General features: G+C 41.1%; 1 protein-coding gene and 1 pseudogene across 1 annotated transcript; both read left to right on the plus strand.

The window, feature by feature from the left end:
* The first annotated feature begins 406 nt into the window (after window positions 1-406).
* Window positions 407-1,333, plus strand: LOC142446560 (olfactory receptor 4C46-like). Its single transcript, XM_075548311.1, has one exon. The coding sequence runs from the start codon at window positions 407-409 to the stop codon at window positions 1,331-1,333; it is 927 nt and encodes a 308-aa protein (XP_075404426.1).
* A 14,159-nt stretch (window positions 1,334-15,492) lies between these two features.
* Window positions 15,493-16,428, plus strand: LOC142446561 (olfactory receptor 4C46-like; annotated as a pseudogene).
* Window positions 16,429-16,754: the final 326 nt, after the last annotated feature.

The raw sequence follows: 16,754 nt of genomic DNA on the forward strand, positions 1-16,754 counted from the left end.
GAAACGTCTAGAATAGGTAAGAGTAGAGAGATCAAAGTTGACAAGTCGCTAGCAGGAGCTGACAGGGGGAAGAAGAAATGAAAACTTGGTGTTAGGCAGGGAGCACTGAAGTTCTGTTAAGGTAGAGTGGAAAATCAGACAAAGATCATGGAAATGGTTGAACATACGATGATATTTAATGTCAGTGAATATTGTTGAAATAATAAATATTTTGTTACATACATACCAACCACAATACAAAATGCAAAGAATATATGTTTACCTTTCAAAAAGTAAGATCCAAATTTTGCAATAGAATCAATATACTTTCTATTTATTAGAAATCAAATGCTTACTGAATTCAAGGTTGTATTTTTCAAAAAATTCTCTACAGGGAATACACTTAATGGTCCTATAAATGGAATAAATGGAGAATAGGAACAACGTGACAGAGTTTGTCCTACTGGGGCTCACGGGGAATCCAAAGATGCAGAAAATTATCTTTGCTGTGTTTTTTGTCGTCTACATCATCACAGTGGTAGGAAATGTGTTCATTGTGGTCACCATCACAGCCAGCCGATTGTTGGAGACCCCCATGTACTTTTTCCTGGCTTACCTCTCTTTTATTGATACGTGTTACTCCTCTGTCACCACGCCTAAATTGATTGCAGATTCAGTCCATGTAAGGAAGACCAGCACATTCAACGGATGTATGACACAAATATTCGGAGAACATTTCTTTGGAGGCTCAGAGGTCATCCTTCTGACTGTGATGGCTTATGACCGCTATGTGGCCATCTGCAAGCCCTTGCACTACACAACCATCATGAACCGGAGAGTGTGCAACCTGCTGATAGGACTCTCCTGGGTGGGAGGCTTCCTTCATGGAATTATACAGATCCTCTTCATATTCCGATTACCTTTCTGTGGTCCTAATGTCATCGATCACTTTATGTGTGACCTGAACCCTTTGCTCAACCTGGCATGCATGGACACCCACACTCTAGGGCTCTTTGTGGCTGCCAACAGTGGGTTTATCTGCCTGTTAAACTTTCTCCTCTTGCTAGTCTCCTATGTGGTCATCCTGCGCTCCCTAAGGAACCATAGCCAGGAGGGGAGGCGCAAAGCTCTCACAACGTGTATTTCCCACATCACAGTGGTCATCTTATTCTTTGTGCCCTGCATATTTGTGTACATGAGGCCTGCAAACACTTTACCCATTGATAAGGCAGTTGCCGTATTCTACTCCATGATAACTCCTATGCTAAACCCCTTAATCTATACCTTCAGAAATGCCCAGATGAAAGATGCCATTAAGCTGTGCAGTAGGAAAATTATTCCAGGCAGTAAATAAATATTTCTGTCAAATGAACACAGAAAATGATTTCAGAGAGAATATTGAAGAGACAAAGAAAATACTAATCCGCCCTATCCATAGATTATATATTTAATAAATTAGAGAAGGTACAAGAAAAGAAGGTAAAACCTAACCCATCAGCAAGCTTAGCATATGTGAAAGTTCTACCAAGTTCAGACTAGTTTACTAGCACCTCCATGTAAATGGGTAAATAACCCTTGTCTTAATAAAAAAATTTGACAAATTGCATTGACATTGAGGAATAATCTCTATCATAAATCCAAAGAGGTCGGCACTTCTATTGGCCCATTTTACAGTAAGGAACTGAGATTTAAATGGGAAAGGATGAGAGCAGCTATATTAAGAGCCAAGAATCAGAAATTGATTGAGTTCACAGATGGTACTCCCAATGCTTATTATACTTTCCAAATCAATGTTTATAAAAAAAGTTGGGTAAGAATGATAGTTACCATTTATGAAGTCAGACTTACCAGGGACATTGCAAATATTAACTCATTATCTATAACAAAATATACAATAATTTTTGCTGATATATTTGCCAATTTTCATGTGCCACATGACATGTTCACAATTTGTTTCCAGTTATGTTATGATCTTTAGCTACTTTAGGGCTATGAAAATAATGGACTCTTTAATCTTTGAGTTATATGCAATGCAGATTAGGTCTTGTCCAGGTTTTCTTGTGGGTTTAGGAACCATTTATATTGCTCATGTCACTCATGTCCATCAGCTGCCTTAATACTTAACCTATATGTAGTATATAAACCTATATCCCTATCATTACATAAAATATATTTACATTTGTCCATGGCTATGTTTATACCTCCATAAATGTCTTTTGCTTCCTATTTCTTGCAAGAGGAATTCTTGATGGACTTATGGGAGGGCTCAGAGTCTCTTCTGACTCCTTCTTAAACTAAAAATGGGAACGATGTGGGGAGAAAAGGTAGCATAGGAGAAGATAAAGTGGGGAGTCGTTGTTAACAGGATTCATGACGAGCACCATCCTGCTGTATATGGAAAGAGCCCTCTGACCAGCAGGAGGGTGTATCTCACAATCAGCAAGAGTCAGCAGTGGAGCAGGTCTCCTAGACCCTCAGATCCCAGCACCTTGCATGTCTTTCCTCCAGAAGACAACTTTGCCATCAGGAATGACAGAGGAACAGCAGCAGCAGCAGAGCAAGAGACAGGGCCGTGCACTTCCCAACCCACAAAGCAAGTAAAGCCGAGTGCTTTGGGACAGGGAGCTGTCTTGTGGAGGGGGGTACGTCTAAGATTTTGACCAGAAAATCCTGATGAGATGTAATTCATTAATATGGCCCCTCAAGCTATACTTCTGTGGGATGTATTATGACTCTGGACTCTGTACCTGTGGCTATTAGACCATTTTGAAAGGAGAGCCCTGCTAAGGTGAGAGTAAGTCCTGACCTTAGAAGGGAGTGTGAAGCAAGTCACCCACCTCTTTTCAGTGGGGTTTGCTCACAGACAAAACCACACCTCCTTCAGAGCCATCTGTATATGAAACTTCAACTGAGGGGTTCTGGAATAGGGTTCCTCTGAGTGCTTCATTCAGGGAGCTAGGTTCACTGACCCATATAGGTGGACTTGAGTGTCTTCCGTTTAGAGTTTGCCCTGGAATGGCATGCCCTTTGGGCATTTCTTAGCAGCCCTGAGTAAACTTTGTGACATACCCTAAATGAATAACCCTATCCTGAGCATTCTCACCTGTAACCTATGAACTTCCTTAATAAACCCCTTAATCATGAATCTTATCTGTGAGTTCTGTGTGGCCATTGCAGAGAATTTAGAACTGAGCAATAGAAGCAAAAGGTGTGTTCATGTCAGAACAGAAAGCAACTATGAGTCTCTGTGTCTGAACAAATATTGTGCTGTGATTTCTCCCTGGGTTTATTATTTTATACATGTGGGCTGCATGTTATATTTTCAGTATTCATTCATTTTCATAAAATTCTATTGTTAAAAGTTGTGGTGCAAATATTATGGTGGCAAATATGAACGCAACAACTTTAGCCTAAGCATCCTATTCCTTACGTCATTCATTCATTCATTTTGTCATCACTTAATCAACACATACATTTAAGCCCAAAGAGTATATTAGGCCCAATAATAGCTGCTGGGGTTTCATTTATAGATAAAAAGAAATGCAGACCCTGATATGGACCATTGGGAGATTCCTAAGAGAGATCAGTGAAATAATGATAAGGCAGGGAGGAACCGGGTCATTTGGAAATACATGAAAAGGACAGAAACACAGAGACCTGATGTTCAATAAACATCACTTAGAGGAAAATCATTTTTAAAATGGGTCTGCAGGATTAAAAGTAGTCTGTAATACTAACTGCATGAAGTTTGTTTGAGGAAATTGTTGTTGTTATTGTTATTGTTAGGTACCTTTGAGTCAGCTCCAATTCACAGCTCTCTATGGAGAACTGCCCGGTGCTGCACCATCCTCACAATTATTGTCACGTCCATTGCTGCAGTCACTGAGTCCATGCACATTATTAAGGTCTTTCTCTTTTATTTTGGAAACCCTCAATGTTACAAAACAGTGTAGTAACGATGAAACACACAACTTTCCTCTAGTTCCTAAAAGCTTCCTCCTACATCCCCCGCCCCACTATCATGATCCAAAATCTACCTGACAAATATGGCTAGACCAGAACATGTACACTGGGACAGACAGGAACTGAAAACACAGGGAATCCAGGACAGAAGGTCCCTTAGGACCAGTGCCAAGAGTGGCGATACCAAGAGGGTGGAAGAAGGGTGTTGTGGAAAGGGGGAACCGATTACTAGGATCTACATATAACCTCCTCCCTGTGGGAAGGACAACAGAAAAGTGTGTGAATGGAGATATCAGATAGGGCAAGATATTAAAAAATGATAATTTATAAATTATTAAGGGTTCATGAGGGAGGGGGATGTGGGAGAAAAATGAGGAGACCATGCCAAGGGTTTAAGTGGAGAACATATGTATAGAAAATTATGAGGACAATGAATGTCCAAATGTGCTTTACACAATTGATGTGTGTATGGATTGTGATCAGAGTTTTATGAGCCCACAAAAAATGATTTTTAACATGGATTATTAATTGGAAGTTAATACATATATTATATCATTTAATCAATCACATCAACAAGTGTTGTACAATTGCTGCCACCATCAGTTTCAAACATTCTTTGTTTTTCATTTATTTTCAATCATGTCGCTGGGGGACTCGTATAACTCTTATAACAATCCATACATCTATGTGTATCAAGCACATTTGTACATATGTTGCCATCATGCTTTTAAAACATTTTCTTTCTACTTGAACCCTTGGTATCAGCTCCTCATTTTCTCCCCACCCTTCCATTGTCATGAACCCTGGATGAAAAATGAACAATGAAGTATTATTTTCATACCTTACACCATCTGCTGTCTCCCTTCACCCATATTTCTGTTGTTCATCAAGCTAGGGGATGGGGAATATGTTGATCCTTGCGATCAGTTTTCCCTTTATACCCCCACCCTCATGGCATCAATACTCTCATTGTTATTCCTGAGTGGTTTATCTGTCCAGGATCCCATGTGTTGAGAGCTCCTATATAAGTCAGTGTACATGCTCTGGTCTTGCCAGATTTGTAAAATTGAACTGGTTCATGATAAGTTGGAGGGGGAGAGGGGTAGCATTAAAGAAGTAGAGGAATGTTGTTTGTTTTGTTGGTGCTATACTGCACCCTGGCTGATCCATCCCTTTCCTTGTGACCTCCCTGTGAGGGGATACCCAATTTTCTACAGATGGGCTTTGGGTCTCCACTCCATCCTCCCTCATTATATGATGGTTTGTTTGTGTCCTCTGATGCCTGATACCTGATCCTGTCGAAACATCATGATCCACAGGCTTCTGTACTTCTTCCATGTGGGGTTTGTTGCTGCCAAGATAGGTGCCTACTTATTTATTTTCAAGCATGAAAGACCCCGGCTATATCTTTGAATAACTGGGCACCATCACTTTTCTTCACCTTTTTTGCTGATGCACCCATTTGTGTCTTCAGCAATCATGTCAGGAAGGTGAGCATCACAGAATGCCAGGTTATTAGAACAAAGTGTTCTTGCATTGAGGGAGTACTTCATTGGAGATCTGATGTCTGTGTGCTACTTTATTACTTAATATATAAATATATGTACCTAGATCTATAGTCCCTAGTCATAAATAAACATATTTACATATGTACATACTTATATTTATACTTCTATAAATGTCCTGTGTCTCCTAGTTCTTTGTTCTATTTCCTTGTCCCACTATCATGCTCAGCCTTCATATGGCTTTCAATAATTCCTCTCTGCTAGACCATACTTGAGCAAACACCACCAGGCATTCTCCACCATCCTCATCATCATTTTAGATCACTTGTTGTTCCCTTGCTCCTGGACATAATGCCTGACTCCTTTCTTCCCCCCATTTTCCCTTCTCCCATGTTCCCTCGGAACCATCGGTCCCATTGTTTACTCTTGGGGATTGTTTATCCTGCCTCTCTTATATAGATAAAATGGGCAACAACAACAACAAAAAAACCCTATAAATAGTTCAGGTCTGTCTGTTGAGGTTTATGAATGCTTTCCAATCAAATCTGATGAGATGTAAAGCTATGTTCCTTGAGTTTATTTTGGCATTCCTCGGGGACTTCTTTGCTTTGTCCCCCTTGCTGCTCTGTTTCACTCCCTTCATGCTTCATGCGAGGGGAGGAGGGGTTCAGACCAACCACTTTCCCACACTGTATCTTTAATGTTGCCTGCTATAGCTCTAAGAGTCAGTGAGGGGATACAGTGTCTTTTGGTGGGACCAGGTCTATGATCTTCTCTGTGCATTGGCTGTCCAGAGCAGGACTTTCATACTGGGAGCTTGGTGGTCCATGATGTGGTCTCTCTCTCTCTCTCTCTCTCTCTCTCTCTCTCTCTCTCTCTCTCTCTCTCTCTCTCTCTCTCTCTCTCTCTCCCCATCCCTCTTGGTTTGCTCCCATGTGTTCTGAGCTGACCCACCCCAGTCACCGAGCTGTATCTTCAGTAGTGCTTTCCTCTGCAGTGCGTCTTCCAGGTGAGGGAGTCCACTTAGCTGGGATTGGGGCAGGTCCCATAGACCTCTCTGCTTGCTGGCTGCTTCATGCCAGTAAGTAGCCTTTAAGTCTTGGCGCACCAGGTTGAACTCTAGTCCCTCTCTCCCTTTTCTGGTGGTGATCTGGCCAGATGTTTCCTTCTGGGCTCCTTAACATGGTCTAGCTGTTAGTTATCCCCATCACCAGCCCCACTGTACTCCATCCCCACACCCTGCCCCACCCCCACAGAGAAATCTTTATTCTATTGTTGTCCTTATAGATTCCCCAATACTTGGGGTTACATGCCCAAAAAAACCTGTACACATCTTCAAGAGGGTGACGTCAGTGGTGGCAAAACACCTCTGAGGAAAAACCCTAAGATGAACAGCAACAAAAAAACACAGAAAATACTGAAAACTCCATCAGGTCTAGCATGCACCAGTAGATTTATCAACTGGCAAGTTTCAACGGTTCTAGTCAAATTTAACCATTTGATCTTCTAACTCATCTATCTAGTGCACACTGTTCAGTAACCACTGAACAGAGGGAGATCACCAGAGATCAATTTCCTATGTAGTTTCCAAAAATGTATCTTGGGATCCAACAATCATCCATAGCCCTCTGCAAACTGGGTTCTCACAATTTAGGTTCTTATACTAATCCCTCCTTTGATATAAGATTATATCATTTACAATCCTTTGGTGACTGATGGTGTGCTTCTTCCATGTGGACTTAGTAGACATCTCATTTAGATGGCTGCTTGTTTGGATACAAGTCTTCAACACCCCAAGTGCTATTTTATCTGATAGCCAGACACCATCTAATTTCTTCCCATTTTGCTATAACACCCATATCTTCTGAGTTCCCTTCCTGAGGGCTTGTATTGAACAAGGTCATGATGTAAGAACTAATTGTTTTAAGTTGGAGCTATGATTTAATGTGAGCTCAAACCCATTCCTGGATCTGTTTGTTGTTGTTGTTTGTTTTTATTTGTGTTTCGCATCCTTTCAAACCCTCCTTGTTAATTTATGGTAGAGAGTCTCATCAATCATGCCCCTGGGGTATAACAATGTTCATTCATATTGTCTTTGATTTGCTCCTAGTACTAATTTTTAAAGGCCTGTGGGAAAGGGATATTGACCCAATGTAGAATAATTCCATATCACAGTACCTGAATTATGCACTTGTACAGAATCAATCTTGAGTGGTTGGATGCTATCTACACAAACAATAGGGTTAAGTGTCAGGGACATTTACAATAATCACTTGGAAAGTCAATCACAGCTGTACCAGAATACTGCATATCTGAGCACGGCATGTAGGGCAGTGAGGGAGCAAGGCCATGTTGGTCCAGCTGCCAACAGTTCAACAGTCATGGCACAACTGTCGTCTACTTCCCGACAACATGTCTTTTCCGACCAAAGCTTCAGGTTACAAGTATGTCTGTGGTAGAGTCCAGTTCTCCTGGTGGAGCTTCTGCATCAGATCTCATGGATGCAGCCTCTGGAGGATGCTGTGCACCATGATGGTCCAGGATTCACTCCCAGTGTTCCACGGCACCTGCCCTGGGTCCCCAGGATGTACCCAGAAGCCCAGGTCAATGTGGCCATTCAGTGCCTAGTGTCCAAGGACACTCCCTGCCCAGGGATGCCAAAAGCATTTTCCATCATTCTGCCCCCTACTGGAAGTAGGTGCTTCTGCTTTTCCTTCCAACAGACAAGAATGTGTGTTCAATCCCCCAAATGTGTTAGCTCACTTACCCCTCTGCTCACTTGTTATTCCATCAGTATGCATCCTCCCTCTCATAAGTCTGTCTACCGCTTCAGTATCCTCACTATAGCTTTGAATGGAAGCCACTCAGTACACAACATCTTTTTCCCTCTGTGTTAGTGTGAGACACTAGAGAAAACAATCCATAGAAATTTATATGAGTATAAGAGGGAATTTTATATAAACCTTAACTGTACATTAAGAAAGCATCCAGTCTAAGCCCAGTCCAGTCTAAGCCCATAAGTCCTATATTAGCTCATATGTCCAAAACCAATCTATAAATTCTGAATCAGACTCACAAACCCCATGCAATGATGGCGAATACAGGACGATGACAAACCAGTGGGTACAAAGTCTTTGGCATCCAGTCACAATAGAAGCATCTCAGGTCAGGCAGGGGTTCCCATGTGGCTCCTCCCGAACCCAGTCCAATGGGTCTATCAGTGTAGTGAGAACTGTCTTGTCAGTAGAGTGTCCCCGAGGGAATGACATGAAAGAGAAGTCTTCCACCTCTAAGGATGAAAAACCATAGTTTTCACAGAATCCGCAGGGGAAGGCCATGACCACAAAGGCCTCATTGGCTGTCACTCAATGTACAGACTAGACTCCACCCCTTCACTCTTAGTCCTCTCAAGTCCCATATTGACACCAGATTATGTAACTACCACACCATCCCTTGACCATCTTATACCATTTGATGTGAGGCACCCTCCAGCAGAGTGATTTTCAAAACACTTGCCCAGAGCAGATGTTGCACGGTTCATTGGCACCAGTCAGGCCCTCTACTGGCTGAGTCACACACACACACACACACACACACACACACACACACACACACACACACCACACTTCCCTGGTCAGGAGATCGGATGCCCTTTCTGCTGCTTAGTCCTACTGCAGTCGATTCATATAGTATTTCTCCTTTGGGGATTGATTAACTTCACTTAGCATAATATTTCCAAAACCCTAACATCTTGCGGTGTTTCTTAGTTTCAACGCTGTTTTTAGGGATGTGTAGTATGACATTGTGAGTATATGGGTGGATTCCCAAAGAAATGGAATAGTGCTGGGCAGAGCAAAGCTTTCATACTTTGCATTTTTCCGGTAAGGCAAGCATGAGCTACTCACTCTGAGTTAATGTACCACTGGCGTCACGTGAGAAGATTCTCTCTGGTCACATTGAATTTTTTTTCAAAAGGGCTGTTTTGTTGAACCTAGTATTTTTTGTGATGGCTGGTGTAAGAACAGCATGCAGCTTTGAAATTTTGCTTCCTGCTCTGGAAAAGTGCCACAGAAAATTTCGTAATGATAAACACAGCTTAAAAATACAGGGTGTTAAGCAGGTTTCTCTAGAGAAATCAAACCAGGACACTTATGATTGTCTATCTGTCATTCTATCTATGTAACTATCTGTGGGTTTAGGCTTCTACAGCGAGAAGGAATATGAGAGCTAATTAGTCCACACAGCAGCACAGAGGGCAGAGTTCAAGTCACTTTCATGGAACAGTCAATGTACTGAAAGTCGTTCAACACACACAAGCTGATGATCCAAGGTCAAGGAAGCAAACAGCAGAGAGTTCCGTCAGGCAACACAGGCAGAGTCTGCTCACAGGCAGTAGCCAAAGGGTGGGTCAGCAATAGACAGTAGCGTGGGAGCTTAGCTTGGCTAACAGGTCGTGCAGCACACAGTGCAGGCAAACAAGCTCAAGCAGCAGCACACTGGTGTGATCACTAGGGAGGAAGAGAGAAGGGGGTGAGCCTTGGAAAGCCCTTTATCTTGTTTCCCTCCAATCAAGCCACAATCTGCATATATATATATATATATATATATATATATATATATACATATATATATATATACATATATATACATATATATATACATATATATAGCTAATAGGTAGATAATTGCTGCATGGTAGATGATATGGAAACCCTATACATTTCACATCCACAGTATGTAAATAATGCTTACATTTCATTATTAAGGAAACCAAAATCTCTCTCCCTAAACATGTGTGAAGGATATGAATAGAAACCTTACAAAAATTATAGACAAATGACAGGAAACATAACTTATGCAAAGAAATTCCACCCAGCTTAAGGAACCCTGGTGAGAAAATGGATATGCCTCAGACACTAATCCTTGTTTGACAATTTGGACCCACGCAGCTGTCATTCGGGAGAAAGCCCTGGGAGTCATATCACGTAAAGGTTACTTAAAATCCAAAGTCTTCCACTAAATTGCCACTCAGCCACGCTAGAGGTCTTCTTATTCCCCAGCATGAGCGGGTGGGTTCAAACCGCTGGCCTTTGGGTGAGCAGCAGGGCGCTAAACCTCCCACAGGGCTCTTAAAAATTGCAGTCTCTGCTGGGGTGGCATGTCTAATCTTAAATAAAGAAACAATGCAGAGCAGCAACAATGAGGAACAATCAGAACCCTCTTCTTTTGTTTCACCTTCCTCTCTATATTTTTAATGCTGTCTAGCTTTCTGGGGCCAAAGCACATTGGTGGCACAGTGCCTAAGTGCTGGTTGATTTGAACCCCCAGCCAGTCAGTATTGTAATGACATGGCACTCAGCTTCCTTAGAGATGGATAGAGCTGGAAACCAAGTGGGACATTTTTCTGTGTCCTAAGGAGTCACTGAGAGGCAATGGCTGTGCCTGCGATGCTGACTGGCCTGTGAGTCTCAGAGGATACAATAATCTGTCACCTTCTGGAGCTTGTGGCTGCTGTCAAAGACCTCTCTTAAAGGTGACAAGCAACTTTTGGTTTTTTTGTTTGTTTGTTTTTTTGCACACCTGTATCTGCCACCACAGACATCACTGTTAGTCCATTTTCCCCTGATCTTTTCATTGTACATGAAGCGGTGCTGCTGTTCTTTTTCTTTTTTTAATATTTTTGGGAGCTCTTACATATCTCATAACATTCCATCAATCACACAGAACAGTATTGTACAATTAGGACCACAGTCAATTTCAAAACATATTCTTTCTTTTCTTACATAGATGGCATATAACAGTTAAAAATACCAATAAACAATGTATTAATTAAGGTTAAGTATAATATGAGGGGATTTTTTAAGTGTAGAAAAAATGAATTAAAATATAATGTCATCTTCACACTTTACCCCACTTCTTTTTTTTTAATCATTTTATTTGAGACTCATACACCACCCATCTCTATCCATACATACATCAATTGTTTAAAGCACATTTGTACATTTGTTGTCCTCATCATTCTTAAAACTTTTGTTCTCCACCCAAGCCCCTGGAATCAGGTTCTCGTTTTCCCCTCCCACCCCAATCCCCCCACCCTCATGAATCCATGATAATTTATAAATTATTATTTTGTCATATCTGGCTCTGTCCCACATCTCCCTTTCCTTCCCCCACTTTTCTGTTGTATGTCCATCAGGGAGAAGGTCAAATGCAGGTCTTTGAAATCGGTTCCCCCTTTCCAGCCCACCCTCCCTATGCCTTCCCAGTTTCGCCACTCACACCACTGGTCCTGAGGGGATCATCCACCCTGGCTTTCCTGTGTTTCCAGTTCTCATCTGTACCAGTGTACACCCTCTTGTCTAGTCAGGCTTGCAAGGTAGAATTCAGATTATGACCGTGTGTGTGGGGGGGGGGGCAGGGGGTAAGGAGGCATTTAGGAACTAGAAGAAAGTTGTATTTTTGATCATTGCTACATTGCACCCTGACTATGTGACAAGCAACTTTAGGAGGCAAGCACTTTAAAACATCAACCATTGATGTTGTGTTCCTCTGCTTTCATTCTAAAAACAGTCAATAATGGATTTCTAGAGAAAGTTTAATATTTACAATCAAACAAAAGTTTCCTCCATGTCATGTCAACTGAAAAAGATTTTCACATTCTACTTGTGATAATCATGTCACCCTGTTATTCAGCTTCCTTGACAATTCATGATTAGGAAGAGGAGAAGGGCTTTCCATCTTTGGGAAATACAAATCCCTGCGTAAGAATACAGAGCCAAGATTAAGCACATCTTTCCAGGATAACTAGCCTGTCACTCAAAGGAGATAATTTATTCCTGAGAGAACATGACAAGCTCCCTGAGCCTTAGAGGAAGCTTCTTCATATATCTGTGCAGGTCAAGGTGGAAGTGCTTCCTTGTTGTTCACATATCCAGAGCAAGATTCAACACAGAAAGAATGATCCATTTAAATGCATTTCCACAACGACTTCTGGAACTAGCATGGCCAGATGAGAGCCACGTCTACAACATCAAGTGAACCCTTTCTAAACTCCAATCCCAGATGTTCTCGGAAAGGGTTGTGAGATTTTAGATTTAGACTCATCACATTGTATTATAAGCTCTTGATGTATTATTGCATTTCTGAATATTCTATTGCCAAGTGCCATATCTTTCATCGAGAAACCTACTTATTTTGAGAGAAAATTAGTTTGAAGATGGAATTGCCACTGAACAGTTCAAATGTAGCAACAGTCATCTTGAACATGCACTAGGGTAAGTCACTTGATTGTGTTGTCTCTCATTTAGGATCATTCCATTGCATGTAGATTGATTACAGCTTTTCAACTCTTTCTAAGTATAATCTCCTGCTCAGTCCAAATATTCAAGATACCTGGTTAATTATCATTAACCTCCTTGCACAGGAAGGTTGAAACTCAGAGAGTTAACAATTTGTAGGACTATAGACTAGCTCTCTCACATCCATTAATATACTTCTGCCAGGAGACAATATGAGGATGAAAGTGTAACTAAATACACATCACACAGAGAAATCATAAATATAAATACAAGCACAAACATGGAGAACTTTTCCAGGGATCAATATCTACTGACATTATTGAGTACCTCTAGCTTCTTAGAAGTAAATTGTAGGTGAGTCTTGTACTTTTTTCAAGGTTAAGGTTTCTCAGTAGTATTGCTCTAAATGCCGATACTTCCTATCTTCTAAGCACATACGCAGTCGTAGAAAATGCATACAATGCTGCATGTCACTAACACTGGGCTGATTGCCTTCAAGTGTGCTCTCTCAGTCAATTCCAATGACCACTCCCACCCACCCACTGTCATTCAACGCATTTTGGAGACTTGATAGGACATAGGAGGACTGCGCCCGAGGAATTAGAAGCTGCACATATTAGTGGGAGAAGATAGTTTCACCTTTCTCACACCGAATCCCTCATGTTGCAGGGATCAGTCCATTGATTAGTGCACTGCACAACCAGGGTCCCTTAAGAGCCAGTCCGGTGGACATTACTGTTTACTTTGCAGAGGAGAGAATGAGGCACTAAGGTGACAAGAGATATGTTCCAGATACACGTAGCCACTGTGACAATCACTTTCGGCAGGTTTTCAGAATGATTGGGGACCGTGTCCTGCAGGGGTTTGTAGAGTGATTTCAGGGGCTGAAAGACCATAGTTAAGTACTCAACTACAAGCCAAAGAGTCAGGGCTTCAAACCCACAAGCCACTGTTTGGGGAAACAGACTATGGTGACTGCTGTGGGAAAGATTACAACCGCGAAAAACCAGTGTAACTGTTGGATTCCTCACACAGGGTCATTATGCATCAGAATTGATTTGATGACATCCAATGAAAACAAAAACAAACCAGCAGGAACTGAGGGAAAGGTCAAGGGTAAGGTGCTCTCTGATCATAAAAAAATTTATCCCCTTTCCTTAATGAGGGAATTCCAAGGTGCTGTCTATATATCTGTTTCTAAATATTCTGCTGATGGAATTTCGGTGGATAAACTTGCTCTACCTCTGGATTTGGCCAGGAAAGTTCAATTCTTCTCCTGTTGTATTTCCTAATGTGTAAAATAAATCACCTAGGTGTGTCTGCAAAACATTTAGAACACACCAAGTGTTGAGAAACTTTTAGTTACCATTATTATTACACCTATATCTATAAACATTCCTCTGTGTAATTGTGTCCTCATCTGCAAAGTCGTTGAAATAATGCCAAGCACACAGGTTCCTATAAGAGTTTAATGGAAATAGAAGTGCAAAGCTTTTATTATACTGGGCAAAATGTCATTGAGATGTGTATATTATTAAATATTATAAATTGGAAATACCTTATGAGATCTGTCCCAGTGGCTCTTATATCGTTCACTTGTGTTTCTATTACCAATGTCCTATAATCCTTCTGTCAGCTTCTAGAAATATCTATTAACCAGTGTTCTTTCCTCTGGCTTCCATTATCTTAGAATCATCTTTATTTCCAGTAAATTCCATTAACTAATTCAAAACAAAATTTTAACTAGAATGTTATCTAAAGATCTAGCCCTCCTCAAAGTACTCTCCTGCCTTCTGATCCTCTTCTTACAGGTTTGACACCATTCTCTGTTTCCTGAAATTTCTTCAATTTATGTCCATCATTTTTCTGCCACTATGTATATTTCGAAGTCTACACAGGTGATCTCCTTTCTCATATGTCCGCAGAAACCCTTAACACTTCTATTCTTTACAGAAATAATATTGGAAGCAGTCTGAGAACTCTCTAAGAACTTGTGACTCCTGGGTACCGTTGGTAGGTGCCATCAAGTCAGCTCCTTCCCATAGCAGCCACACACTGCCTGGTCCTCTGCCATCCTCACAATTGTTCCTATGATTGAGTCCATTTTGCAGCCAATATTCTTAGTTATATACCCCAAAAGATACATGTGCACCCAAGTTCATTGTACCACTTTTCCCAATAGACACAAGGTGGAAGAAACAGCCTAAATGTCCGTCAGTAGATGAATACACAAATAAAATGCGGTACATATATACGATGGGATATTATTCAGCCATCAAGAGACTCTAAGTCCTATGATATACTATAACCAGCATAAATCTTGGAAACATTATGCTGTGTAAATAAACCAATTGAAAGAAGTAAATATTAATGACACTTCTATGAAACGTCTAGAATAGGTAAGTGTACAGAGATCAGAGTTTATATGTAGCTAGCAGGAGCTGGCAGGGGGAAGAAGGAAAGAAAACTCGGTGCTTGGGAGCACTGAGGTTCTGTTAAGGTAGAGTGGAAATTCAGACACAGATCATGGAAATGGTCAATGAATATTGTTGAAAGAATAAATATTTCTACATACATACCTGTCACAATAAAGAAAGCAGCCAGAGTATTTGTTTACTTCTCAAAAAACAAAAGCTCAAAATTTGGCGATAGAATCAATATATGTATTAGAAATCAAAAGCTTAGTAAATTCAAGGTTATATTTAAAATTGTTTTCTTTGCAGGGAATGCACTTAATGGTCACATAAATGGAATAAATGGAGAATAGGAACAACGTGACAGAGTTTGTCCTACTGGGGCTCACGGAGAATCCAAAGATGCAGAAAATTATCTTTGCTGTGTTTTTTGTCGTCTACATCATCACAGTGGTAGGAAATGTGTTCATTGTGGTCACCATCACAGCCAGCCCATTGTTGGAGTCCCCCATGTACTTTTTCCTGGCTTACCTCTCTTTTATTGATGCTTGCTATTCCTCTGTCAATACCCCTAAACTGATTGTAGATTCAGTCCGTGTAAGGAAGACCAGCACATTCAACGGATGTATGACACAAATATTCGGAGAACATTTCTTTGGAGGCACGGAGGTCATCCTTCTGACTGTGATGGCTTATGACCGCTATGTGGCCATCTGCAAGCCCTTGCACTATACAACCATCATGAACCGGAGAGTGTGCAACCTGCTGATTGGAGTCTCCTGGGTGGGAGGCTTCCTTCATGGAATTATACAGAACCTGTTCATATTCCGATTACCTTTCTGTGGTCCTAATGTCATTGATCACTTTATGTGTGACCTGAACCCTTTGCTCAACCTGGCATGCATGGACACCCACACTCTAGGGCTCTTTGTGGCCGCCAACAGTGGATTCCTCTGCATGTTGAACTTTCTCCTCTTGCTAGTCTCCTATGTGGTCATCCTGCGCTCCCTAAGGAACCATAGCCAGGAGGGGAGGCGCAAAGCCCTCTCAACGTGTGTTTCCCACATCACAGTGGTCGTCTTATTCTTTGTGCCCTGCATATTTGTGTACATGAGGCCTGCAACCACTTTACCCATTGACAAGGCAGTTGCCGTATTCTACACCATCATAACTCCTATGCTAAACCCCTTAATTTATACCTTCAGAAATGCCCAGATGAAGGATGCCATTAAGCTGTGCAGTAAGAAAATTATTACAGGTGGTAAATAAATATTACTGTCCAAAAATGCCTGCAATGATTTCAAAAAGAATACTGAAGGGAAAAGGTAAATTCTATTCAATATTATCCATAGATTGTATACTTAATATATCAGAGAAAGGTACAAGAAAAGGAGGAACAACCTAACCCATCAGCAATTTTAGCATATGTGAAAGTTCTACCAACTTAAGACTTAGTTTTCTAGCACTGCAATGTAAATGGGTACATAACCCTTGCTTTTAATAAAAAATATATTGACAAATTGCATTGACATTGAGGAATAATCTCTATCATAAGTGCCAAGAGGTCAGCACCTCTATTGGCCCATTTTACAATA

Source organism: Tenrec ecaudatus, chromosome 4, assembly GCF_050624435.1.
Source record: "Tenrec ecaudatus isolate mTenEca1 chromosome 4, mTenEca1.hap1, whole genome shotgun sequence".
Taxonomy (NCBI): domain Eukaryota; kingdom Metazoa; phylum Chordata; class Mammalia; order Afrosoricida; family Tenrecidae; genus Tenrec; species Tenrec ecaudatus.